Source organism: Quercus robur, chromosome 1 (genome assembly GCF_932294415.1).
Source record: "Quercus robur chromosome 1, dhQueRobu3.1, whole genome shotgun sequence".
NCBI lineage: Eukaryota > Viridiplantae > Streptophyta > Magnoliopsida > Fagales > Fagaceae > Quercus > Quercus robur.
This window is the reverse complement of record NC_065534.1, coordinates 31,066,241-31,093,712: the sequence shown is the minus strand read 5'-3', so window position 1 is coordinate 31,093,712 and position 27,472 is coordinate 31,066,241. Positions and strand designations below refer to the sequence as shown.

The window sequence follows — 27,472 nt, the reverse complement described above, 5'->3', positions numbered from 1 at the left end:
CCAAGAGAATACCCTCCAGGGTAACTATGACGACCCCGGCTTCGGCCCCTTTGGCACTGGAAGCACCGTCCACATGCACCTACCATGGGCGATGTTCCAACTGACAGAGCATTTCCCCTTTAAGAGAGAATTCCGCCACAAAATCAGCTAATACCTACCATTTTACTGAACTTCTCGGCTTATACCTTACGTCGAATGCCCCGAGCCGTGTCTCCCACTTAGCTATTCGTCCCGTGAAATCAGATCTTTTCAATAATGACTGTAAGGGGTATTCGGTCAACACATACACGGTATAAGTCTGAAAGTATTGAGGCAACTTCCTGGTGGCATGTACTAGGGCCAACACCAATTTCTCTAAAGGCAAATATCTGGTCTCTACGTCGACTAGGGTCTTGCTAATATAATACACGGGTTGTTGTACTCCTCGATCTCTTAAAAGCACAGCACTTATAGCATGGTCGGATACGAAGAGGTACATAAACAGCTCATCTCTGGGCTCTGGTGCAGTCAACATCGGCGCCCGCGTTAAGTATTCCTTGAGATCCTAGAAAGCTTTTTCACATTCATCATCCCACCGAAATCCCTTCCACTTCTTTAAAAGTAGATAAAATGGACGGCAGCGATCTGAGAATTTTGAGATGAACCGATTAAGAGCAGCCAACATCCCAGTCAACACCTGTATTCTTTCAAATTGCTCGGCAACTTGAGACACTTCACGGCCTCTATCTGGTCGGGATAAACTGCTATCCCACGGCTGGTGATCAAGTACCTCAAAAATTTGCCAGCCCTCACTCCAAAGGCACATTTTTCCGCGTTAAGGCGCAATCTACGTTTTCCCAATACCTCAAACACCCCCTGAAGATTCTCTACATGTTGTGCCTCTTCACCACCATGTCGTCAATATACACTTCGATCGAATGCCTAATTTTATCTCGAAACATCCTCGTCATCATCCGCTGGTATGTCGCCTCGGCATTCTTTAGCCCAAAGGTCATCACAGTGTAATGATAATTAGCGTTGGGGGATATGAATGCCGTTTTCTCCTGGACTTCGGCGGCCAGGGCAATCTGATGGTATCCTTGAAAAACGTCCAGGAAACTCATCCTTGGGTGCCCGTAAGTGGCGTCCACCAATTGATCAATTTTTAGCATGGGAAACGAGTCCTTTGGGCATGCTTGGTTCAAGTCCGTGAAATCCACACAAACCCTCCATTTGCTGTTCTTCTTCCTGACGACCACTATGTTTACCAGTCACTCCGGGAAAAAGGTTTCCTTTATTGCTCCCGCCTCCTTCAACTTATCTACATCCTGCCTTACCGCCTCAACATGGTCTTTGACTGATCTTCTCGGCATCTGCTTCTTCGGGGGATACGAGGGGTCTACATTAAGCCTGTGAACGATAAACCCGGGATCAACCCCGTGAACTTCATAGGGGTTCCAAGCGAAGACATCTATGTTTTGAGTCAGAAATAGCAATACTTGGACCCTTTCCTCATTATTCATGTTCGCTCCAACCTGAAAATATTTATTAGTGTCCGGTAATATCTTTACCTTTACTAGCTCCTTAGCGTAGCTAGCCCCCATTCCTTCTCGGGGCCCTTGTGATTGCTATAAAAGGACCTTCCGGAATGCATCTTCCCGTTCAACCTACTCCTATTCAGACCGCCTAGTCCCCTCGTCTCTTACTAGTTGTCCGGTTGTTTCTCCTTGATTGACTTAATTCCCCCGCTTCCAATTAACTACGGCAATAAGACACTGTCTAGCTACTTGCTGGTCTCCTCTTATCACGATGACACCCTACTCGGTTGGAAACTTGATCTTTACATGTAGGGTAGACGAGATAGCCCCCATTGAATGGATCCACAGTCTCCCCAGGATGGCCGTATAAGGGAAAAATGAACTTACTATTGTAAATGTCACTGCCACCTCCTTCCCTCCCATAATCACGGGAATTGAAATTTGCCCTACGGGAAGTGAAATTTGCCCTTCAGGAATCACTATTTTACCCTCGAACCCAACCAAGGGCGAAGTGTGCTTGATCAAGTCCTCTTTCCTCACTCCGAGTCCCCTGAACAGATCAGGGTCCATTACGTCAGCCTCGCTTCCTTGGTCTACCATTACCCTTTTTACTAAGAAACCATTTATCTGGGCCGTGACCACTAATGCGTCATCATGTGGTTGGATTGTTCCCTCCAAATCGTCATCGTCGAATGATATAGGTTCCTATACAAATTTCATCTTCTTACCTGACGACTGTAGGTCCGGGTTACCCTCTACTGGTACTACTGTCAACACTCCTTTCCTTCTACCTGCAATGTGCTTTTCTGGGGCAACATGGATAACTTCAATCACCCCTACAGGGGGTGGGAGAGGGTTTCCCCTTTGCCAAGTATCTTGCATTGCGATTTTGTCCCTCGAGTCCAGTACGAAATCCTTTAAATGCCCGGCCTTAACTAATCGCCCGAGGTGATCCTTCAACACCCGGCACTATTCGATAGTGTGATCTTTGTCTCGGTGATAAGTGTAGTACAGATTCTGATTTCTCCTGGATGGGTCCCCTCCCATCTTGTTCGGCCATTGAAAATACGGTTCGTGTTTGATCCAATCAAGAATCTTGTGTACCAGTTCCTTAAACGTCACATTCACTTCTCCCATATGTGCGGTCGTCTCTTGAATCGTCAGACCCCCCTCCCCCCCAAGATCTGAACGAAAAACCAGTTTGCCAAGGACGATTCATCATTGGTGCTTTACCTTTGCTCTGCAGTCAGTCATCCTCTAATCGTTTATATTCCTCAATGCATCTCATAAGCTGCCGCATGCCTTCGGGAGGCTTCTTAGTCAACGACTCTTGTAGCCTGGAATCCTCGGGCAACCCCATCCTAAAAGTGCTTGCTGCGACCCTTTCGTTATCCCCACCTATCTCATTGTATAGCTCTTAATACCGGCTGGCATAACTATGGAGGGTTTCTACCGCCCTCATTTTCATTGACAGAAGCGCATCTACCGGTTGAGGTACTCGGCTACAGGTCACAAACCGAACGCCGAACTTCTAAATTAGCTCGGAAAAACTACGTATGGATCCTTTCCGTAACCCGTTAAACCACCTTAAAGCAGTTGGCCCCAGACTTGAAGGAAATACCTTGCACATCAGCGCATTGTTATGAGTATGCAAAGACATCTTTTGAATATAATGACTGACGTTCTCTACCGGATCAGTTTTCCCGTCGTAGCAATTGAACGGTGGGCGGGTAAACTTGTCTGGCATATTTCGTTCGAAAACGGGGACCGAGCTACTTTTCGTAAAGCATGACTCATAGCATCCATGGCAGCATTTCGAGGCCGCCTTTCCTCTGGGGAGACTGAGTTCCTAACTTGATTTTCCCAAGAACGTGAGCGGTCTCGGCGTTGCCCCGACTCCCGGGAGGGAGACCGGTTCCTATATCGTCAAGATCCCCGCGAATGTGAACGGTCTTGGTACTGATGGGATTCTCGGGAATGTGAATGACTTTGCCGTAGTCGAGATCCGGACTGATTAGATCCCTCCCCATATCTATTTCCCCCGATGCCGACCTTCTGTTGTTGGTCATCTCTGTCTCTTCTCTGATGCCTACCCCTTACCTCCAACTCCAAGCCCCTGACTAGTCTGCGCAGCCGTTTAAGCTCTTCATCTTGTTCCTCCCTCTGCCTACGTCCTGTAGCACCAGAGACTGTTCGTTGGGTTTGGTATGATCCTTCTCCCGTGCCGGACATTTCTTCTCGTTGGTCGTGCTCCCTATCTTCTCGTTTCTTCTATCTGTGCTCTCGCCAGCTAGACCCCTGAGAAGACCCTACGGATCCACTTTCCGCATGACCCCCCGAATGCCTTTCAGACATTTTTCCCGAGCTCGAGTCCCTCTAGAACCACAGCGTCGTAGGAGAACCACACGGTGGGCGCCAATTGTGCGCACCAAAGTTGGGTTTGCTAGGCCAAACCACTACTTAGGCTCACAACTTATTTGTCTGGTGGGTCTGGGTATCCTACTTTGGGTTGTTCTAGGTTTAAAGACTCAATGAGATCACTTTTCTCTCTTTCTTTATGTTTTCTTCCTCTCAGACCCTCTCTTTCTCTCTCTTTTCTCCTCACAAAATTGCATCCCCTTTCCATTCATTAGTTTTTCCTATTTATAGCTCATTGTTAATGGGGGGATCATCATTATCTTTTTAACTAGTGTAAAGAAAGGTTCAATGTTGATAAATTTAAGTGTATGTTTAGGTATGAGTGGCTTTGGAAATGGTTCCCACTGTAGCAAGTGTGTTCGACAGCGGAGTTTCCTAAGGTTCTACCAAGCACTCAAATGGCGATATGACCGAGCTTGTGAATATCGTCCGAGGATGATTTTCCGAGCAATATGTGAGCGGGGCACCTGTAGTCTGCTTTTCAAGTATTCAGACAACACCCAGTTTAGACTCGTAGTTATTGTGGGCTTGGGATGGGATCCTTAGTAGTGCAGAGGTTGGACCCCTGGCCCATATTATTAATCCATGGCCCAAGGCCCAAATGGACTTGGATGTTAGGTGCCGTACAAGATTCATAGTATAATTCCTATATATATATATATATATATTGTAGGGACGCAGGCCCAAATATATATTGGGCCATGGGCCTTGTTCGAGGAGGCACAGTAATTTGAGAATAGATCAACAGTAAGGAAGGAGTAAGATTTTGAACTTCACAAGCAAATTATGACTGCAAAGGTTGGGAGAGGTAGGCGGAGGAGGAGTATCTCCTCAGCTAAACGAAGAATGGGTCAGAAGGTGAGTTCTATTATCCAGAGTGGCGTTCCAGGAAGTTGATAAGGATATGCACTGTGAACGTAAAGAACAAAATAGGAGTTAAGAAATATCTAAGAAAAAAGTTGTTACCACCATATTGAATGCTCTGCGGCTAATTTTCTAGCAGCATTGATGTGGAAAAGACCCCTGAATAGTGCTGCCTTTGTCATCCCAACTCACAGAGGGCTTGTGAGAGTGTTCGATGGGACAAACACTTAAGTAATGGCTTGGATGAACAACAAGTGGGGGGCCAAGATCATTCAAACAGAGATACATAATGTAAGAGATCCCTAGTGAAAAAGGGATCAAGAAGATAGAAAGAGAAACACTGTAGCAATCAAAAACTGAACTTGTAATCCAATTTGAGAATTAATATATAAGAATTGATCTCCTCGAACTGTGCCAAAAACAATTTTCTTTAGAATAAACTAGTAAATCTTCATTTTTTCTTGTTATTTGAATCCACTTTACCTGTTGTTCAATTCATTAAAGTTTAGTTTTCCAATCCACTCTTTACAAATTCATTGTATTGAGCTTTTTGGGCTTGGGTTCATTTATCCTTTGGGTTAAGGACTCAAATTTGTTCCTTACATATATAATTTAAATACTATTGATAATCATTTTTATATTTTGTAAACTCTTTAAAAAGTCTTGAAAGAATATTATTATGTATAAAATATAATCAGTCCATGTTTATTTTTTGTATTTTTTTATTACTTCTTAATTTTTGTGATTGTGAAGGTTTTTTTTTTTTTTTTTTTTATTTATTTATGATTCATTTATTTTAAATTCTTTAGTTTTTGTACTTAATAACTCATTTGGATGAATATTTATGATGTGGTCCCATATTTGATTCTAAAATTAGGAAATAAAACTCTTTTTAAAAATAAATAATTTAGGACACATGAAAAATAAATTCTAATTTAAAATTTTAACCGGACTTTTTTTAAGTTATATATATATATATATATATATATAAACGTAGATGTGATATATATATATATATAAACGTAGATGTGAATTTGCGCATCTGTCAAAGAAGAATTTAATGGGGCTTACCATATCAAAAAGCAACAAAAGTAAATAACTAATACTTCTTTGATTGACAAATATGTAACTCTCCAAAAAGATCTAATCGATTACAATTAAAAATAAAAATATAAAAACTCAACCTTGACTAATGCCATGAGGTATCAGTTAATTGGACCTTGCTAGTGTAATGAATGAGTGTACAAGTCAATCAATTAATCTGTTACTGTGCATATAATGCTCCATTAAGTAATTTTTAAATACGTTTTTCATAAAATAAAATAAAATTATGGACAAATGTCCTATAATGTTCATACAACCACAATAAATTTATGTATATAAGTAAATAAATTATTTTTTAAGTATATTCTATTTTTTTAAAAATATGAACAATAATTTATAATTGAACATTTATTTTTTATTGACATATGTGGACAAGACTCATACTACAAAGATACCCGGTTAACAAAGATACTGCCAAATGAGTTGAGTCAGAGGGTACTTCTCCATGCCTTAAGTGCCTTGATTTAAGACTTAATAAGGGCAAAAACCAAGTGTAGTTTGGCGTTCAGAGATTCCAACAGAGAATCACTCATTCACTCTATCACATTCCCGTGTCAAGACAAAAGTGAAGACAATACGAGGAGAAAGTACCGATTTGTTACTTTGAATTGTAATTGTAATGAGGAAAATTATGATGTCAAAAACTAGATTCGCAAGGTAATTTTAGTTGAGTCATGACTCATGACTCGATAGCTCACAGACCAATCCGAGAATCGATTTGAAAGACTTTGCTTTCACCAGTGACATATGGACAAGTACACATAACCCAAATGCCTCTCAATTTAACTAGGAGAACCCAAAATCTAGCGTGTTTGAATTTTTTCTGTCACAGAAAAAGCTGAGCTGAGCTGAGAGCCCCTTTGATTCTGAGTTACGTACGCTACTTTCTTCCGTGTCTCACTTTCTCATCTTTCTCTTACGCTTCTGAGTCTGAATCTAATGTTCTTCTACTTTCAGACTTTTTTTCTTTTTTGCTTTTTTGTATACACCTCTATATGTTTATTAAAATCCTAAATTTTGATCTCAATATCGCTATATTAGGTAGTCTTTAATGTTTAGAAGTCTCAGATTTTAGTTTCCCAAATCAGTTTTAGACATAAAATCAGCTATATACGCTTTCTTTGCTTTGTTTGACCCTATTAATTATGGATTCAAGCTTTGATTTCGTAAACGGTTTTTCTACTAAGTCGCCAAATTCTGAGGATCAGTTCTCAAATCTTATAAACGAGTACACATTCAATCAACTCTCTCCTCCTCCTCCTACAGACCTTAAATTCCTCGAAAGTACAAATCTTTCACCTGATCTTGATCTGGATCCCACTGGTTTTGAGTCCTCCATCACCACCACCATTGGTCCAGAGGGCCAACCATATGATCCACCACATGTTGTTATTCCGCCTTTGTCGCAGGAAGATTCCACGTTGTCCCCGGACGACAGTGATTTCTCTGAAACAGTTCTCAAGTACATAAATCAGATTCTCATGGAAGAGAACATTGAAAACAAGCCCTGCATGTTTTATGACCCTTTGGGTCTAAAAAACACTGAGAAATCTTTCTATGATGCTCTTGGTCAAAAATACGACCCTCCTTCACCAAATCAAAATAGCGTTGAGAGTCCTGTGTTTTCTTCAAGCAGTGGTGATTATGGTACTACTAGTACTAGTAATTCTGGCACTGTCAATGATTCTCAGGGGCTAAGTGATCATGGAGAGCATAACTACCAACCTTCTTCTCCACCGCCTCCTAATCTGGGTGAGTATGATGCTGTCCAGTCTAAATTCAAGCCCACTGATCATAAATCACAGTTTTTGGGGAATTCGTCAAATGGTAGTGTGAATTATTTGGGTGATGGGATGGAGGTTATGGCTCAGAATATTTTTTCTGATAGTGAGTCGATATTGCAATATAGGAGGGGGTTAGAGGAAGCTAGTAAGTTCCTTCCTAAGAGTAATAATTTGGTTATTGATTTGGAGAGCAACACAGTTTCTTCTTCTGAGTGGAAGGGAGAGGATCTAAAGGTGGAATCTTTGGTGGTGAAGGGTGAGAAAGAGAGTGATTCGCCGGATGGGTCAAGAGGGAGGAAGAATCGTGAGAGGGAAGAGATAGAATTAGAAGAAGGTAGGAGCAATAAGCAGACGGCTGTTTATGTAGAGGAGGATGAGTTGTCAGATATGTTTGATAAGGTTTTGCTTTGTACTGATGCGCCGGCTTCAATGTGCGGTGATGATTGGGAACCTTTGCAGAATGGTGCAAGCAAGGCCTCCTTGAAGACACGAGGAGGTAGTGGTGGGAAAGGTAGTCGTAATAAGAAACAGGGCAAGAAGAAGGAGACAGTTGATTTGAGGAGTCTTTTGATTCTATGTGCACAAGCTGTCTCAGCAGGTGATGTTAGAACTGCTAATGAGTTATTGAAGCAGGTTAGGCAACACTCAACCCCTTTTGGGGATGGGTCTCAGAGAATGGCTCATTTCTTTGCTAATGGTCTTGAGGCACGCTTAGTTGGCACTAAGGTAGGTACTCAAATTTTTTACACATCAATGGTTTCCAGGAGGGTGTCAACTACTAAATTGTTGAAAGCTTACCGAGTTTATCTTTCGGCCTGCCCTTTTAAGAGGATCTCACTTTTCTTTGCTATTAAAAGTATTTTGCAAGCAGCAGAGAAAACAACTACTATTCATATTGTAGATTTTGGTATCGAATATGGTTTCAAGTGGCCACTTCTTATTCAGTTTCTCTCAAAATGTAGACGTGAAGGAGCTCCCAAGCTACGCATTACAGGGATTGATCTTCCCCAACCTGGATTCCGCCCGACAGAGAGCATTGAGGAGACTGGTCGTAGATTGGAAAAGTACTGCAACCAGTTTAACGTTCCTTTTGAATACAATGCTATAGCATCACAAAACTGGGAAACTATTCGAATTGAGGAGCTTAAGATAGAAAGGAATGAGGTGCTTGCTGTGAATTGTGCATTTCGGATGAAGAACCTACTTGATGAAACAATTGAAGGGACTAGTCCAAGGAATGCATTTTTAAACTTAATCAGGAGAATGAAACCTGATATATTTGTTAATTCTATTGTTAATGGGTCCTTCAATAGCTCCTTTTTCCTCACGAGGTTTCGAGAAGCACTCTTCCATTACTCTGCATTGTATGACATGTTTGATGTTACTATACCCCGTGACAATCCAGAGAGGTTGATGTTTGAGAGAGAGTTCTATGGGAGGGAGGCTATGAATGTTATAGCACATGAAGGGTTGGAGAGAGTTGAGAGACCTGAAACATACAGGCAGTGTCAAGTCAGGATTTCGAGGGCTGGGTTCAAGCTACTCCCGTTGAACCAAGAGCAAATAAGTCGCTTCAGGGCTAAGATGAAGGCATGGTACCACAAGGATTTTATTCTTGATGAAGACAACCACTGGATTCTTCAGGGATGGAAGGGACGGATTGTCTATGCTTCCTCTTCTTGGGTGCCGGTTTAGGAATCATGTAAAAAATCTTTCTTTCTTTCTTTTGGGGTTTTTGAAACTAGAAAGTGACAAAGGGTGTACTTCAAATAGATGATAGATGATATTACAATGCCAGCAATCTGTGTCAGTTAACTTGAGAGATTTATTTATTTTTATTTATCATTTTTTATATTTTATGTTTTGGAAGAAAACATGTATGCATTATAGCATTAAAATGTTTTTTTTTTCTTTTTTTTTTTTGAAAATCTATAGCATCAAAATGTTTGACAATAGAAACCATATACCTTGGTGTTTCGCACAAAATTAAAGCTTACTTGCCAATATTCCGCGCAATGCCCAATGTGCATTTTGATAAATTTTGTATAAATTTTTTTATAGCATATTGATTTTATGAATACTATTATTTTTATTTTACGAAGTTTTCTAGAAAAATGAAATTCATTTGGAAAAAAATTCTTCTAATCCGTGCAACTAACAAATGTCACCATATCATAGTTCACATTGTCATCTAAAAATTTATTGATTTTTAGGTGTTTTTCTTGTATGATTTATGTTTTCTATATAGATTTTGTAGTGTTAGTTTATACATTTCTTATGTCAACATAGTCTCTTTCTCCACTATATCAACACCTACAATTTTTATGTTAGTGAAAATAACATGAAAATAGCTTTTCTTTAGTTTCAAAATTGACATGAGGGATAAAATTAAGCCACGTTAACATTTTAATGGAAGAAAATTATGATTTTCTAAGATCAAAATTATAATAGGGTGAAATATGAAAGATTGATATCTTAAACAATTAGCTATAAAAACTGCTAAAATTTCATGATACAACAAAAGAAGTGATGCAATAATATCATAATTTAGTTTCCATATTTTAATTGAACTAAAATTAGGCAAAACACCAAAATACTACAAATTCCTAGCAAGTATATGCATCATACAAAAAACAAGAAATCTAATTAGCATATAATATTAAAAAACCAGCCTACACATTACAACGCTACATCATTAAAAACTAAAAGAGAATACATTAGGTTTGGTTGTGGCGTAAAACACTAGTTTTACGCCAGCCAATAGAATCTTGCCATGTCATCTTTTTGTACTTATCATTTAAATCCCTAATCAAACAATGAACGAATTAAGAAAAAAAAAAGAAAAAAAAAAAAAAAAAAAAGCTTATGCCCCACAACCCTTAGACTTCTAATTCCATGTTTTACTTGCCCAAACCTCCACGACACCACACACCGAAGCTCACTGCCACAGAGGTTGCCAAAGCTGTGCATGGAGCTTGTAAACATATCGAAGCCCTCAAATAATTTTTTTTAAATTTTTTTAGGATTTGAACCTCCCACTTAAGAATCCAATCAAAAACCATGAAAATACCAAAAAACAACAAAATCCATAACAAATCAACAAAACCTATACCAATATGAATAGATTAAAACTCATCAAAGATACCAAAATACCAAAAAAAAAAAAAAAACCCATAACAAATCAAGTTATTAATGTCCCAAAAAAAAAAAAAATCCAAACCCATCAACGATTCGAAATCCAAGACTTATTGGGAAAAAGGGCAAATCATGAAAACAAACCTTGACCATGCTCACGGCAGCTCCAGCAACGAATCCGACAACTTGTGTGGCGATGTGTGGTGGGGTGAAGGTCTGGCCAAGAGGAAGCAGAGGATATTTTTTTAATTTGGTCTGATACTAATACGCATTTGTCATTTGGGATTAAAGAGTGTTGTTATTGTATGCGGTAAGGTCTATTTAAACTCTTACTGAAATAATGACATGGCACACTTTTATTGGTTCACGTAAAACCAGTGTTTTACGCTACAGCCTGACCTAATGTATTCTCAAACTAAAAATGTATACATAAAAGCTAAATGAAATATTTAAGGCAAATATAATATTTTAGAAATGAACACACCTTTCGAAAAGGGGACCAAATATACGAGTAATTTATTGGGTAGAATCATATTCCGGATCTTTTACCCTTATGCTAACTGCTAAGCGCATTCCACTGGATCTTTGTACTTAATTTTCGTCACCATTAATCTCATAGAAATGGAATCATAGGATTTTATGCATCTATAACTTATGGATGTAGTTTAATAACATTTCCTTTTTATACAAAACAGAGTTTGTGGGCAATTTGTGATTAATCATGATCTTGTTCCAATTTGAATAAAACACCTACGATTATGTATTTAATAATGTACATCGGTAAAAGATAAAGTTTTTAGGGTCAAGTTTGTATGGATAAGCTTTTAATTACCTTTAGTTTTCCCTATACATGATTTATTGAGCTTAATGTAGGAAAGATAAAGAAATGTACATAAAAACACACCAAGAATTCATGATAATCATCTCATCCTAAGGCACAATGTTCAAGTACTAGAGGCCAAATTGGCATTTTCGTGGGGTTCAACTTAAGCCACTTTTTCATCAAACAGTTGCCAACAACCTTTTTGTGTGCTTTCGGTAACATCTTGGGTCATCCATTTTAAACAACTAGCCTCGAACATGCACGTTGCGTGTAATAATTATTTTTATGATATTTTTTTAATTTTTTTTTACAATTTAAACTAATTTAATAATGAGTAATATATTTCGTAATCTATAGGAACAATCATAAATGTAATATAGGAACAATTATAAATCATAAATATAAATTTTGTAGTACCAAAATGTAAATAATACAATTTTTCTCAGAAATTCAAAAGGCAAGTCAACGAAAATATTCAGTTTTAACAAAAGTTATTTATAACATTTTGTAAATCATTAAAAAGAATATAAAATTTGAAAATTATTCTTTCTGCCTATAATCCAAAACACAGAAAAACGTAACTAAAAAATTAATAAAACTTAACAATGATTAATTGGACCAATTAGGAAATCTAAAAAATTAATTGTTGTTGATAATCTATTAAAGTTATTTTCTTTGCAAAATATGTAGTTTTGTCCACCAAAAATTTTGTAGTACCAAAATGTAAATAATACAATTTTTCTCAGAAATTCAAAAGGCAAGTCAACGAAAATATTCAGTTTTAACAAAAGTTATTTATAACATTTTGTAAATCATTAAAAAGAATATAAAATTTGAAAATTATTCTTTCTGCCTATAATCCAAAACACAGAAAAACGTAACTAAAAAATTAATAAAACTTAACAATGATTAATTGGACCAATTAGGAAATCTAAAAAATTAATTGTTGTTGATAATCTATTAAAGTTATTTTCTTTGCAAAATATGTAGTTTTGTCCACCAAAAACATATTATTTAATAAACGATTATTAGCAAAATCTAAGAATTAAATTTCTATATATGCATTGTTATAAAATAATAATAATAATTAGAAAAAAATTGCAAAAGCTAAAATTTGTCACCCATTGGATTATTTTTGTTTGGTTAACATTTGCTTTTTTCTAAATAAATGACATTATAGAGTACTTCTAATACAACTATTAAGAATACTTTATCCACTACAAAGGATTAAAAAATAAATAAAAATTAGTAAAGTCTCATAGTTTAACCTCTAAATTGAGCATTATAAAAAATCATGCTATATAATAGAATAAATACCAAATTATCCAAATCATACTATGTAATATAATAATATTATATTTTTATGTGCTACATTTAATTTTCTATAACGCAAGAGGATAACATTTAACAATCAAAGAGACCAAAAAAAAAAAAAAATCACATTAACCCAAAGTAGAGTTTTAAAGAATATAAAAAATTATCAACCTAAAGTAGAGATGCAAGAAAAATAAGAAAATCCACGAAAAAATTGAGAGAGAGAGAGAGAGAGAAAACCTTTTTTTGTGAGGGAAAACTATGCATAGAATGGAAGAGGTAGTTACAAATTTATAGTAAGAGGGTGTGAATAAGAAGAGACAAAAATAAAGAAAGATGAAGGGAAAGAGGAAGAATGGTATTAATGTAGAAGGTAATGGGGAGATGAAAAAATAAGGGAGGGAGAAAGGTTGGAGAAGTAGTGGGAAGATGAAAAGGTAAGGGAAGGAGAAATGTTAGAGAAGTGTAGATATTTAAAAAATAAATGTTAAAAACAATTATAGGAAAATTGGAAATAAAAAAGATAATGACGTGGAATTAATGTGGCTTAATTGGAGCATAGCAACAATAAATGTTACGCTTCAGCTTTTAGATATATATAGATATAAATTGGCCCACGCACTAAGCACCGAACAAAAAAGAAATTTAACCAAAAAAAGGAATAACATACTAACATAGGATATCAAATTCAAGTTATAAAAGAGAAGAGAAAAATAGGTATTTTTATAAAAAATTTCTTCACCAATTTCAAGAGATTGGTCATGTAATAGTGAATTATCATTGAGGTAAGTGTGATGATTTGAATTAGCACCCTTCTATGTTAGAAATTCGGTGGTTCTTAATGGGGATGGATAGGAATTATAGGGAGATTGATCAAAATTGTAGGGAAATTGACGTAATTCAAGATAGTCACCTTCCATAGAGAAAGAGAGAGATTAAGAGAGATAAAGATGCATTAATGCACTAAGAAATTAGTTTATTCTTCAATGATAGAAATGTGATTACAAGTAGGTATTTATAGAACCATAAAACTATTATGTTGGCCCATATGGCCTTATTCTAATGATTCGATTATTCCCCATGTGAATTAATAATTCTAACATGTGTTAAATGTGATTAAAGTGCTTGGAATTGTAACTAACTAACCAACTAACTAACTAACTAAATGCAATATTACAACAATTATTATCAATATAGGGGTTCCTAACATTTCCCTCGCCTCCAAAACACCTTGTCCACAAGGTGTTGCTTGAAATGACACCTTCATGAGGGGAAATCGGCCACTAATCCAATATGCCAAAGCATCTTGACCACTGAACACATCAAATACTTCCAAGCATTTGATCATATTGTCAACAAAACTTCTTTCTACCAGATTTTTCTATCATTTGCCCAAGCATCACAAGAAGCAATTGCATTAATCATAGTGAATCTTGTTGCACTCCAAATTGGTCCCGAAACAATTTGATCAAGGGAATGTTCCTTCATTGATTTGTGTTGGACAACCTCATTTCCATTACACTCCAGATCATAGTTGAACGGAATTATATACAAAGGTTGATAGACATGAAAGGCTAATGAACTTGATAGGTTTGGCTTTGGAACTTGGTGGGCTTGATAAGAAATAAAGAAATCGATGATCTCATATTACTTCCAAGAATTGATGATGGAACCCACACTTCGTGTTTTGGCATCACATTATTTGATGATCTCATGTCAATTTTATTTGCTGAGAAGTGAGCATCTGATTCAATGGATACTTTGGAAGAGATAAAGAATTGCCCGTTGCATACATTTGACACAGCTTCAAGCTTTGTTTGTCCTACATCAAGAGATGGCGAAGCTTTATTGTTCAAAAGACCCACCTCATGCTTTTGACCTAACGAGTGACCAATTTCAATTTCGCTTGCACCTCCAATATCAGAGGCAGTTTTTGTTGATTCAACAAACTTGAAACTTGTCGTTTGTACTTTCAAGAAGCTGCAACTCCTCTTCTGTCATGTTCTCAAGATCCTCTTGCAATCTTGAGAGCTCTTCTTTCATGACTTATTTTAGATTCAACCAAGACCTTAACCATCTCTGAAACATCCTTGACATCCTCTGAGGCTTTGTTCAACATTTATTGTATTTCTTTCAAAAGTTTTCTTTGGTCACAATTGCTCAACTCAAGATCAAAGACTCTGATACCACTTGTTAGGAATTCAGTGGTTCCTAATGGGGATGGATTGGAATTTAAAGGGGGGTTGATGGGAATTGTAAGGAAATTGACTTAATTTAAGGTAGTCACCTTCCATAGAGAAAGAGAGAGATTAAGAGAGATAGAGATGCATTAATGCACTAAGAAATTGGTTTATTCTTCAATGATGAAAATGTGATTACAAATAGATATTTATAAAATCATAAAACTATTCTATTGGCCCATATGGCCTCATCCTAATGGTCCTATTATTCCTTATGTGCATTAATAATTCCAACATGTGTTAAATGTGATTAACATTCTTGGAATTGTAACTAATTAACTAACTAACTGTAACATTACAATAATTATTATCTATATAGGGTTTCTAACATTCTACTTAGCAAAAAAGAGTAAATAAAAAAAAAAAAAAAAAAAAAATTAGCATCATTTGAGATATATTGATGTTCAAATTTCAGAAATAATATTAAAAAATACATATGATAGAAATAGATAATTTGTTAGGAATCCATATTTGGGTATAGAAAGCATTTAGTTAGTTGGTTAGTTAGTTACAATTCCAAATATGTTAATCACATTTAACACATATTGGAATTATTAATGCACATAAGGAATAATATGACCATTAGGATAAGGCCATATGGGCCAATAGAATAGTTTTATGATTCTATAAATACCTACTTGTAATCGCATTTTTATCATTGAAAAATAAACCAACTCATTGCTTAGTGCATTAGTGTATCTCTCTCTCTCTCTCTCTCTCTTTCTCTCTCTCTCTCTCACAATATTTCTTTATAGAGGGTGACTATCTTAAATTAAGTCAATTCCCTATAATTCCCATAAATTCCCCTATAATTCCTATTCGTCCCCATTAGGAACCACCAGGTTTCTAACAAGTGGTATCAGAGCCGTCAATCTTAAGACAAGCAATTATGATTGGAGAAAACTTTTGAAAGAAATACAGCAAATGCTGAACAAAGTTTCAGAGGATGTCAATGATATTTTAGAAAAGGTCAAGACCTTGGTTGAATCTAAAAAGGTTATGAAAGAAAAACTTTCAAGATTGTAAGAGGATCTTGAGAACATGACGTAAGAGGAGTTACAATCTTTTGATTCGATGGAAATCGAAGAAAAAGTCAAGTTCCAAGAATCTACTGCTGCTGTTGTTGCAAGTGGATGATGATATCCATGTACACGTTCCCCTTAAAGTTCAATCCAAAGAACCAACAAAGAAGTTGATGATGATACAAGAATCTACAATGCATGGAATTGTTGTTGTTCGTGTGGATACAAGTGATCCAATGTTGTTTGATTGTGGCTAAACTCGTACTCTAGCAGATGGAGTTGCTCATGTAATCAAGAATGAAGGCATGAAATTAATAGCCACTAACATTGGTGGCAAAGCAAATGAATTTGAATTAGATGATCCTTTTCTTGGTGGCTATGGTGGGATAAATGATGGATTCCATAATCAAGCTGATCATAATTTTTATAAGGACATGGGTGTGAGTTGGGATCTTAAAGGTTGTGAAGATATAGAAATTGCTCTCAAGAAACTCTCTCTATCCTTAATATCAGCTTCATGGGAATGTGATCAATTGGATCTATTTACTGCATTATTTGCAATTTGTGGACTATCATCTCCTTACCCACATGAGTTGCATGGTTGGTCATTTGTTTGGAAGTTTATGGTCAGAGACTTGATATTTGATAGAAAGAAAGGCCACGACATAAAGCTTTCTTGGTGCTCCTTTGCTGATTTAGTTAATGATGGGATCTACTTACTCTAGTTATGGATTGTGACAAGGTGCTTGGAAGTAGTTGGTGTATTCAATTTTCAAGATGCTTTGGAGTATTGGGTTAGTGGCTGGTTTCCCTTTATGGAGATGTCAACTACAACAACACCTTGTGGGCAAGGTGTTTTGAAGGAGAGGGAAATGTTAGGAACCCACATTTGGGTATAGAATGCATTTAGTTAGTTAGTTGGTTAGTTAGTTACAATTCCAAGTATGTTAATCACATTTAACATATGTTGAAATTATTAATTTACATGGGGAATAATAGGACTATTAGGATAAGGTCATGTGGGCCAATAGAACAGTTTCATGATTCTATAAATACCTATTTGTAATTACATTTCCATCATAGAAGAATTAACCAACTCATTGCTTAGTGTATTAGTGTGTGTGTGTGTGTGTGTGTGTGTGTGTGTGTGTGTGTGTGTGTCTCTCTCTCTCTCTCTCTCTCTCTCTCTCTCTCTCTCTCTATATATATATATATATATATATATATTTCTCTATGGAGGGTTACTACTTCTAACTAAGTAAATTTCCATACGATTTCCATCAATTCTCCTATAATTTCTATCCATCTCCATTAAGAGCCACTAGGTTCCTAACAAGTGATATTAGAGCGGCAATAAGTAACAAGTAATATTATTTTTAAATAAATATCACAATGTTAAATATTATAAACAAAATTCAAAACTTTTTCTTCAAGTTAGTTGAAAAGAATAATTATTTACATATGTGAATGGTAACACAACTAGTCAAATTTTATTTTTTATTTTTTTTTGAAAAGGAAGCTTAATATGAATAGTTACTAAGTAAAAGTAGTTTTTTTCCCTAAGCAAAATGGATAGGAGCAATCAGTCCTAACTCGTAACTATCGTCCTTTGGTATGATTATAGTTGTTTTTTCATCCTTTGAGAAACCAATAAAGCCAATGCTTGAGAGTGTAGACATGGATAAGGAGCCCCAAGTTTTCTTGGAGTTGAGTCATTGTCTAATCTCATACTCATCCAAACATTGATAACTTCAATTATAGAAAAATAAATATTTTAAGATAAAACTTAGATATAATATTTTAAAATATTTATGTATTTATAATATTAATTAAATGCTTATAATATTAATGATGTCTTTGATTCGACTACCAGTAGACCTTGATTGGACCAAAAAACATATTGGCCCATGCATGGGAGATTCTGGCATTTTACCCTTAATTTTTTAAAAAATTGGCAATATGCCCCTGTTTGCAAACTATATAGGGGCGTGCCCCTGTTTCAATACTCGATTACCCTAAAATCGAGTTCAATTAAATACTCGATTCATAGAAAATCGAGTTATGCCCGATCAGACTTAAAAAAAAAAAAAAAAAAAAAAAAAAAAAAAAAAAAAAAAAAAAAAAAAAATTGCATGGAACTCGACTGTCAGGAGATCAAGTTCCATGCAAAAAAATTTTTATAAAGTGTGATCGTCCCATATTCAGGGAGCCCTATAGTGGCGTTTTTAAACCCTATAGTGATGTTTTAAAGCCCTATAGCGGCGTTTTCATGCAAATTCTTTTATAAGTGTGATTGCTCCCATATTCAGGGAACCTTATAGTGGTGTTTTTAAACCCTATAGTGACATTTTAAAGTACTATAGCGGTGTTTTCCTGCAAAAAAAAATTTATAAGTGTGATCGCCCTGTGGTTCAGGGAGCCCTATAGTGACGTTTTAAAACCCTATAGCAACGTTTTGGAACTCGACTTCCCTAAAATTGAGTTCCATGCATTTTTTTTTTTTTTTTTTTAGTTTTATTGGGCATAACTCGATTTTCTACGAATCGAGTATTTCATTGAAACTCGATTTTAATGTAATCGAGTATCGAAACAGGGGCATATCCCTATATAGTTTCGAAATAGGGGTATATTATTAAATTTTAAAAAAATTAAGGGCAAAAGGCTAGAATTCCCCCCATGCATGTTATCTTTTACAGGCATGGTGTCCTATGATATTTGATAAGAAAGTTTTTAATACAACTTGTTGTAGTAACTTAACCAAATCAAGCATTATGTCAAACAACAAGTGTGCGGAAAATTAACATAAGCTATAATATGGAATTGGAAAAACTATCTAAGCCAAATTAAAATCACAACCCACAGCAGATAATAAAAGGCAAAGATAAAAGGGAAGGAAGATGCAAACACAAAGACAACACGCGATGTGTTATCGAAGAGGAAACCGAAGCCCTCGACGTAAAACCTCTCCGCCGCCCTCCAAGTGGTAAACAATCCACTAGAAAATATAGTTGGGATACATGGACAGCAATAGAGCCTCCAAGCCTAATCTACCCAGTGCACCTAAGCCCTCCAAGCCTAATCTACCCAGTGCACCTAAGCCCTCCAAGCTTCTTGCTCCAACGAGATTGCGCCGAACCTTTTTCTTTTCTAGTTTCTTGGATTCCGCTACTAGGCCGTAGCATCAACCAATGTAGATTGGTTCCTTCCTAACTGCTTCCCAGAAATCCAAACAGCCCTCTCACAGTGATGAATATGGTGAGAACAAGGTTTGGTAAAATGCCTCTCAAGGATTTGACAATGGAGAGGAAGAGAGTTGAAGAATTTGAAGAGACTCTAATGTATAGATTGTGGGTGAATCAATCTTGTTTTTCTTTAGGGTTTCTCTCTTGAAATTCTCTCTGGAAGCTCTCTTACATTTGTGGGTAAAATGGGTATTTATACTAGAGTGAGAGAGGAATGTGAAACGTCAGGATTTACAAAACAGGGGTGGCTCGCGGCTTGACCTTGCGACTTGACTAAGTCGCGAGATCCAGTCGCGAGATAATCGTATGGCCAGTTGTCCTATTTTGTCCTATAGTGCTCCAGCTAGCATGACTGGTCACCTTCCCGCATGCTTGGCACGTGTGCTGCGTTTGGCGGCTTGCAACTGCGAGTCACCCGCGAGGCCAAGCCGCGAGTCTCTATTTTCTTACACACTCTTGAGCAAACTTCACTCTATCTCACTCACTACCCTTACAATAAACCCACCTAAATACAGGGTTACTAAATACTGAAATACAAGCAAATTTGGTACGGAATAAAGCCAATTAGATGGTTGAATAAATTCAACCTTACACAAAAAAATAAAAAGAATAAAAAAGATCGATTACAATAAAAAAGAGAGTAAAAAACTCAACCTGGACCAATACCTTAAGATACGTTATCAGTAAGTGTAATGACTATCCCAAGGGTATAAGTTAATCTGTTAATGTGTATTTAATACTTTATTAAATAATATTTTTATATATATATTTTTTACATAAAATCAAATTATGAACAAATGTCCAAAAAAGCACACACAACCACAATAAATTTGTGCATACAATTACAAGCTAATGAATTATTATTAAGATTTTTTTTTTAAGGAAAACATGCATTATAATATATATTGAACATTTATTATTCATTATCGTATGTGGACAAGAGTCACAAGACCCATGCTACAAAGATAAACAAGGACGGACCTAGCTTAGGGCTGGGGGGCCATGACCCCCTAGATTATATTTTTGAAAAATTATAAATAGTATATATATCTCCACAAAAGTTTTGAATTTTGCCCCTAAATTATATATTCTTGCCCCCCTTCAAAAAGTTTACATATTGACCCATAAAACCCAAAAATATTATTTGGCATCCATTTTGTCCAAGTGCCCAAAAACAATATAAAAATAAAAATGAATCTCACCTCTTAGATATTTCACCAATAGATGTTAATGTCTCATCGTTTATTTTTTATTTTTTGCTACACATCAATGTTTCACCGTTTAACTAACCATTATTTTTTTAGTGGTTGTATTTATTTAGTAGTTGACATTGGTTTAAACCCATGGTTATTGATATAATATAGCATTATAAAGGATTGGGTATAGAAAAATGTGAACAGAATAAATAAATTGATCTAAAATTTTTAATGTGGAAAGAATAAAGCCAAATATTTTGAATTCAAATTCTCTAAATTTTCTAGGATACTCTACCAAATCGATTTCTATAAATCCTAACCATTTTTTAATGATTTAATGATCTAGATTTTGTCATATTAGCATTCCACTAATAATAATTTTAATTGTTTTGTTTACAACATTATTATATTATTTTAGGAGTATTATTAGTGGAATGCTAACATGACAGAATCTAGACCCTTAAATCATAAAAGAGTGTTTAGGATTTAAAGAAATTTTTTGGTAGAGTACCTAAGGAAATCTATAAGATCTAAATCCAATATTTATGTATTTATAATATTAATTAAATGCTTATAATATTTATGATGTTTTTGATTTGAACATCGGTAGATCTTGATCAGACCAAAAAGCATAGAACACCTCTCTTTTTTAGTTCTTTATCCAATTTGATTTTTAAAACCATGATAAATCTTTTTAATAAATACAATTTGTAAATTCAACTACAGTATTTATTTTTATTTTTTGAAAAGAAAAAATACAAATGCCTACTTAATGTGGGTATCCCTAATTTTTAAAAATACTTAAACATAGAATGTTGGCCCCTTGAATTTGAATCCTAATTCCATTCCTGGAAATAGGGGTTAACAAAAACACTATCAGCTTTTTTATATAGAGGAATGTGGAATTCGGTTTGATATTTATAGGAGTAATTTTTTTAAGTTTTCACCTGTTAAAAAACAAGGACAATAAAAGGAAAAAAAAAAAAAATCCTTAAGACACATTAACCAGTTATTTAAAGAAAATTTTCATGAAAAATTGAAAAAATTGACAAAAAATTTGTCAGTTTTTTTAATTTTTTTTAAAAATGTTTTAGGGTCGTGCTAACGAGTGCTTTTAGAATAATGATTAACAATATTTTAAGAAAGTTTTGACACCATTTTAATGAAAAAAAAAAAGGTCAAAACATTTTTTTCATATAAACTTTCTTTAAATAAATTAATAACTAATCCATTTTAGCATTCCTCTATGTTTTATTACCATAACTAAAAAAATAATAATTATAATAAAAAGAGGACAAAAACCAAAGTATAGTGTGGCATCTACCAACAGAGAATCTCTCAATCCCATTCATATATCAAAGAGTCAAAGACACAATACGAGTACAAGTACTGTGATTTGTCACTTTGAAAGGTTTCTGAAAATGGAATGGTGTCAAAAACTTGATTCGCACAATGATTCGTAAGGTAATTTTAGTTTGAGTTATGAGTTGACGAGTTCAACCCAATGATTCGTAAGGACAAAACCCATTCATGTGTTTAGCTCACCGACCAATCCAAGAATCGATCTGAAAGACTTTTTGTTTACGGGTTTGTACAAGTACACATAACCCATGCCTCTTTGCTTGGAAAAATTCTCTCACATTCAAAATCATAATTTTATCCACAACTTATTATATTAGCAATGGTTAGGTTATGTCTGGATTGGGCTGAAAACCCATCTCTGCGTCCGCTTTTTTTTTTTTTTTTTTTTTTGTTTTTCACGCGTTTGTGGGTTTGTGGCTACTGTTTATGTACTGTTTAATAAACAGTAACCATAAAGTTGGACTTTTCTCACTTTTTTCAGTCAATCAGTATATATTGTATATTGTTTACGGACCTACAGATTTCACTTTTCTTTAAACTTTTTAATTAAAAATGGGTTCCACGATACTATTCACACATTTAAAAATTATTTTACTACAGTGTTTTTTAGTTCTTAGTTTTAATTTTCAGTTTTTAGTTGTATCCAAAACGTAGGGGCGATGATGTTTGGGGTGGACACACTTCTGTTTGACTCGCTAGTCACTGTTCACTACTCACTTCGTTCCACGAAAGTTCCTCACCGTAATAAAATAATTCTTTAATATTTCCCACAAACTAATAGCAGCCTCTCTTTACTAGTCTTAAAAAATATCTCTCCTAATATTAACTGGGAGAAGTATCCAAATCTAGAGGCTTCAATTTTCCTCTGTCACAGAAAAACCTGAGAGCTATTTGGATTTTGAGTTACTTACGCTACCTTCGTCCCTGTCTCACTCACTTTCTCATCTTCCTCTTCCGCTTGAGTTTGAATCTTCTCTGCTCCACTTGCTCACGTAAATCATGGGTATCTAAGGTTCTTCTTCTTCAAGTCTTTTTCTTTTTTTCTTTTTCTGTACGCCTATATATGTTATTTTTTTGGAGATCCTAATCTTTGATCTGAATATTAGGTAGTCATTAATGCTTAGTAAGTATCAGATTTTAGTTTCCCAAATCAGTTTGAGACATAAAATCAGCTAGTTACTCTTTCTTGGCTTTGTTTGACCCTGTAAATTATGGATTCAAACTTTGATTTCGTAAACGGTTTTTCTGCTATGTCGCCAAATTCTGAGGATCAGTTCTCAAGTCTTATAGACGAGTACACATTCAACCAACTCTCTCCTCTTCCTACTACAGACCTTAACTTCCATGAAGGTCCAAATCTTTTGTCTGATGTTGATCTGGGTCCCACTGGTTTTGAGCCCTCGATCACCACCACCGGTGGTCCAGAGGGTCAACCATATGATCCACCACATGTTGTTATGCCGCCTATGTTACAGGCAGACTCGACGACGTCCCCGGACGACAATGATTTCTCTGAAACGGTTTTCAAGTACATGAATCAGATTCTTATGGAAGAGAACATTGAAAACAAGCCCTGCATGTTTTATGACCCTTTGGGTCTAAAAGACACTGAGAAATCTTTCTATGATGCTCTTGGTCAAAAAAACCCTCCTTTACCAAATCAAAATAGCGGTGAGAGTCCTGGGCTTTCATCAAGCAGTGGTGATTATGGTACTAATAGTACAAGTAGTTCTAGTACTGTCAATGATGCTCTATGTCTAAGTGATCTTGGTGAGCAAAACTACCAGCCTTCTTTATCACCGCCTCCTATTCTGGGTGAGTATAATGCTGTTCAGTCTAATTTCAATCCCACTGATCAATCACAGTTTTTTGGGAATTTGTCAGATGATAGTGTCAATCATTTTGGTGATGGGTTGGAGGTTATGGCTCAGAATATTTTTACTAATAGTGAATCAATATTGCAATTTAGGAGGGGGTTAGAGGAAGCTAGTAAGTTCCTTCCTAAGAGTAATAATTTGGTTATTGATTTGGATAGCAACACGGTTTCTTCGACTGAGTTGAAGGGAGAGGATCTAAAGGTAGAATCTCTGGTGGTGAAGGGTGAGAAAGAGAGTGATTCATCGGATGGGTCGAGAGGAAGGAAGAATCGTGAGAGGGAAGAGATAGAATTAGAAGAAGGTAGGAGCAATAAGCAGACTGCAGTTTATGTAGATGAGTCTGAGGAGACTGAGTTATCAGAAATGCTTGATAAGGTTTTGCTTTGTATTGATGCGCCTGCTTCACTGTATGGTGATAATTGTGAGCCTTTGCAGAATGATGCTAGCAAGGCCTCGCCGCAGACAAAGGGGCAGGCACAAGGAGGTAATGGTGGGAAAGGTAGTCGTAATAAGAAGCAAGGGAAGAAGAAGGAGACAGTTGATTTGAGGAGTCTTTTGATTCTATGTGCACAAGCTGTCTCCACAGGTGACGGTAGAACGGCTAATGAGTTATTGAAGCAGGTTAGGCAACACTCAACCCCTTTTGGTGATGGATCTCAGAGATTGGCTCATTTCTTTGCTAATGGTCTTGAGGCACGCTTGGCTGGCACTAGTGTAGGAACTCAAATGTTTTACACTTCCAATAGGGTATCGTCAACTCTTGAAAAGTTGAAAGCTTACCAAGTTCATCTTTCAGCCTGCCCTTTCAAGAGGATCTCATATTCCTTTTCTAATAAAATGATTTTTCATGCAGCAGAGAAAGAAACTACTCTTCATATTGTAGATTTTGGTATCCAATATGGTTTCCAGTGGCCACTTCTGATCCAATTTCTCTCAAAAAGACCTGAAGGAGCTCCCAAGCTACGCATTACAGGGATTGATCTTCCCCAACCTGGATTCCGTCCAGCAGAGTGCATTGAGGAGACTGGTCGTCGCTTGGAAAAGTACTGCAACCGGTTTAATGTTCCTTTTGAATACAATGCTATAGCATCACAGAACTGGGAAACTATTCGAATTGAGGAGCTTAAGATTGAGAGGAATGAGGTGCTTGCTGTGAATTGTGCATTCCGGATGAAGAACCTACTTGATGAAACAGTTGAAGGGACCAGTCCAAGGGATGCAGTTTTAAACTTAATCAGGAGGATGAAACCTGATATTTTTATTAATTCTATTATTAATGGGTTTTATAATGCCCCCTTCTTTCTCACGAGGTTCCGAGAAGCACTTTTCCACTTCTCTGCATTATATGATGTATTTGATGTTACTATACCCCGTGACAATCCACAGAGGTTGAAGTTTGAGAGAGAGTTCGTTGGGAGGGAGGCTATGAATGTTATTGCATGCGAAGGCTTAGAGAGGGTTGAGAGGCCTGAAACATACAAGCAGAGTCAAGTCCGAATTTCAAGGGCTGGGTTCAAGCTGCTCCCTTTGAACCAAGAGATCATGAGTTTATTCAGGGCTAAGATGAAGGCATGGTACCACAAGGATTTTATTCTTGATGAAGACAACCACTGGATGCTCCAGGGATGGAAAGGCCGGATTGTCTATGCTTCCTCTTGTTGGGTTCCGGTTTAGGAATCCTGTACAATATATTTTTTGTAAAACTCTCTTTCTTTCTTTTGGGGTCGTAGAAATTATGAAGTGACAAAGTGTGTACTTCAGATGGATGACACTAGGATGCCAGAATATCTGAAACATACAACCATTGTCAATTAACCTGATAGATTTGTTTTGTTTATTTTTTTTTTTTCAATTTAATGTTTTGGTAGAAAACATGTATACATGGTATACCATCAAAAGGTTTGAGCATAAAATTTGCGAAATGTTATGATCACCCAGCATTAATTTAGAACCCCCATAACACAAATTTGGGCTTAAATAATTTTTAATCTAAAACTATCAAATTGTCTCTTATTCAAGCGTATGTGATTAACCAAATTTCTTATTGCAAGCATAAACAAATATAAACTAAAACATATAAATGACCGTACGAAAATGTAGAAAATAAAGCAAACCAAAGCAAAGATAAAGTTGCGTTTAAGAAGAAGAAAACTCAAGCACTCGACGGAAAAACCTCCCCACTGACCACACCATTGGAAAATTTCAACTAGATGAATAGTTGTAGTACTCTCCAAGCTCATATTACTCCATGTACTTAGCCTTCCAAACTCCAACTAGCGACTGACTTCTCAGAGTCCTTTCTTCAACTAGCTTGCCTTGCCAGGGATACCACCATTGAGCCGCTAACTTAAAGCCACCAATAGGATTTGTAATGGCTCTTATAGTTTCCTAACACACATACTCACAACACCTAAGAAATTGTGTAGGAGGTGAAGGTAATAAAATTTCTCTCGAGGATGTTAGAATGAAGAGAGGTTGGGAGCTTTTCAAACACTTGGGTAAAGGCTCTTCTCTTTTTCTACAAGATAGATGGAATGAAATAAGGTCTCTCATAATTTTTATATTCAGATCCCACTCTCTAGCCACTTTCAGCATGCACAGGTTGTGAATGTTGGACTATTGGAAAAGGCTAAAAAAGCATATTAGGAAAAAATTGAACAATTTGTTTGCATGCCGGTTGTGACATGGCAAATCGCGAAATGCCTTGTCAGAGAACCACTTGGATCTTCTACCAAATGTCTTTCGCAAGTTGTGCAGGTCGCATGGAGGTCATGTATATGTAGCAGAGGCAACTCTGACCATTGTTTGATCAAGTACTTTATACCCAAATATAATTTTGTCACTGACTTAAGCCAATATTAACATGAAAAATATGTACTCAACAAAAACCTTACCTTGTTTTTTCGCATAAACCAAGCTAACTTGGACACGTAAGGGAAGAACTCTATAGTATATCTCAATAGAAGGGATTTGTTTTATCAAGCAACAAATTAACAGGATAAGATGCACGATTGTCTACTTTTTGACTTCTAAGTAATTATAAGTTAATAAGTAAATTTCGAAGATGATGGAGTAGTAAGCTTGACACCAGACAACTCCAAAGAATCATGAGAAAAATTCTTAGCAGCTCTCTTGAGATAACTGATATATTAGGCAGCTGTTGTAATAGGCTCACATGCAAGTAGATTAGAAATTGACATTCTTACAGTCAAACTATTAAGCAATTTATACAAACAGTGATTTCTGGTTATGACTGGAATGAATTCTATGCTCCTGTATGAGAGAATTACGTCACAACAGGAAAAATTAGGCGAAACTCAACTTTGCTCCAGCAGTCTTTGTTCATGCTCATATATGGCCCTATCTTTATCAAACAATCTTCTGAACCACTTGTTGGCAAGAAGTATAAGACATCCAAGGGAATGTAATGAAATCAGTGGAATTTAAATGCTTTAGAAAATCTCTTTTAACAGCTTTTTTTTTTTTTTTTTGGGAAAAGTATCTTCTGCTAAATGGTGACAATTAAAGATGAGAAGACTTTGTCTTGAGGTTCAAAGTTGGAAGTACCACTATA

At 36.1% G+C, this 27,472-nt stretch overlaps 3 protein-coding genes across 3 annotated transcripts in view; all 3 read left to right on the top strand.

Moving 5' to 3' along the window:
• Positions 1 to 6,574: 6,574 nt before the first annotated feature.
• On the top strand, positions 6,575 to 9,525 carry LOC126729679 (scarecrow-like protein 34). The gene has a single exon (XM_050434921.1). The coding sequence runs from the start codon at positions 7,049 to 7,051 to the stop codon at positions 9,380 to 9,382; it is 2,334 nt and encodes a 777-aa protein (XP_050290878.1). The 5' UTR covers positions 6,575 to 7,048; the 3' UTR covers positions 9,383 to 9,525.
• A 13,292-nt stretch (positions 9,526 to 22,817) lies between these two features.
• Positions 22,818 to 27,472, top strand: part of LOC126729711 (scarecrow-like protein 34) — a 34,873-nt gene continuing 30,218 nt past the window's right edge. The window contains exon 1 of the mRNA XM_050434923.1: positions 22,818 to 23,127. The gene's annotated coding sequence lies outside the window, so the exon portion shown is untranslated. The remainder of the gene's footprint in view (positions 23,128 to 27,472) is intronic.
• Positions 23,125 to 25,735, top strand: LOC126729663 (scarecrow-like protein 34). Its single transcript, XM_050434920.1, has one exon. It carries the CDS (start codon positions 23,233 to 23,235, stop codon positions 25,570 to 25,572), a length of 2,340 nt encoding a protein of 779 aa, XP_050290877.1. The 5' UTR covers positions 23,125 to 23,232; the 3' UTR covers positions 25,573 to 25,735.

Coding starts and splice junctions, on each gene's coding strand:
- LOC126729679 (XM_050434921.1), top strand. CDS start 7,049: ATGGATTCAAGCTTTGATTTCGTAAACGGTTTTTCTACTAAGTCGCCA.
- LOC126729663 (XM_050434920.1), top strand. CDS start 23,233: ATGGATTCAAACTTTGATTTCGTAAACGGTTTTTCTGCTATGTCGCCA.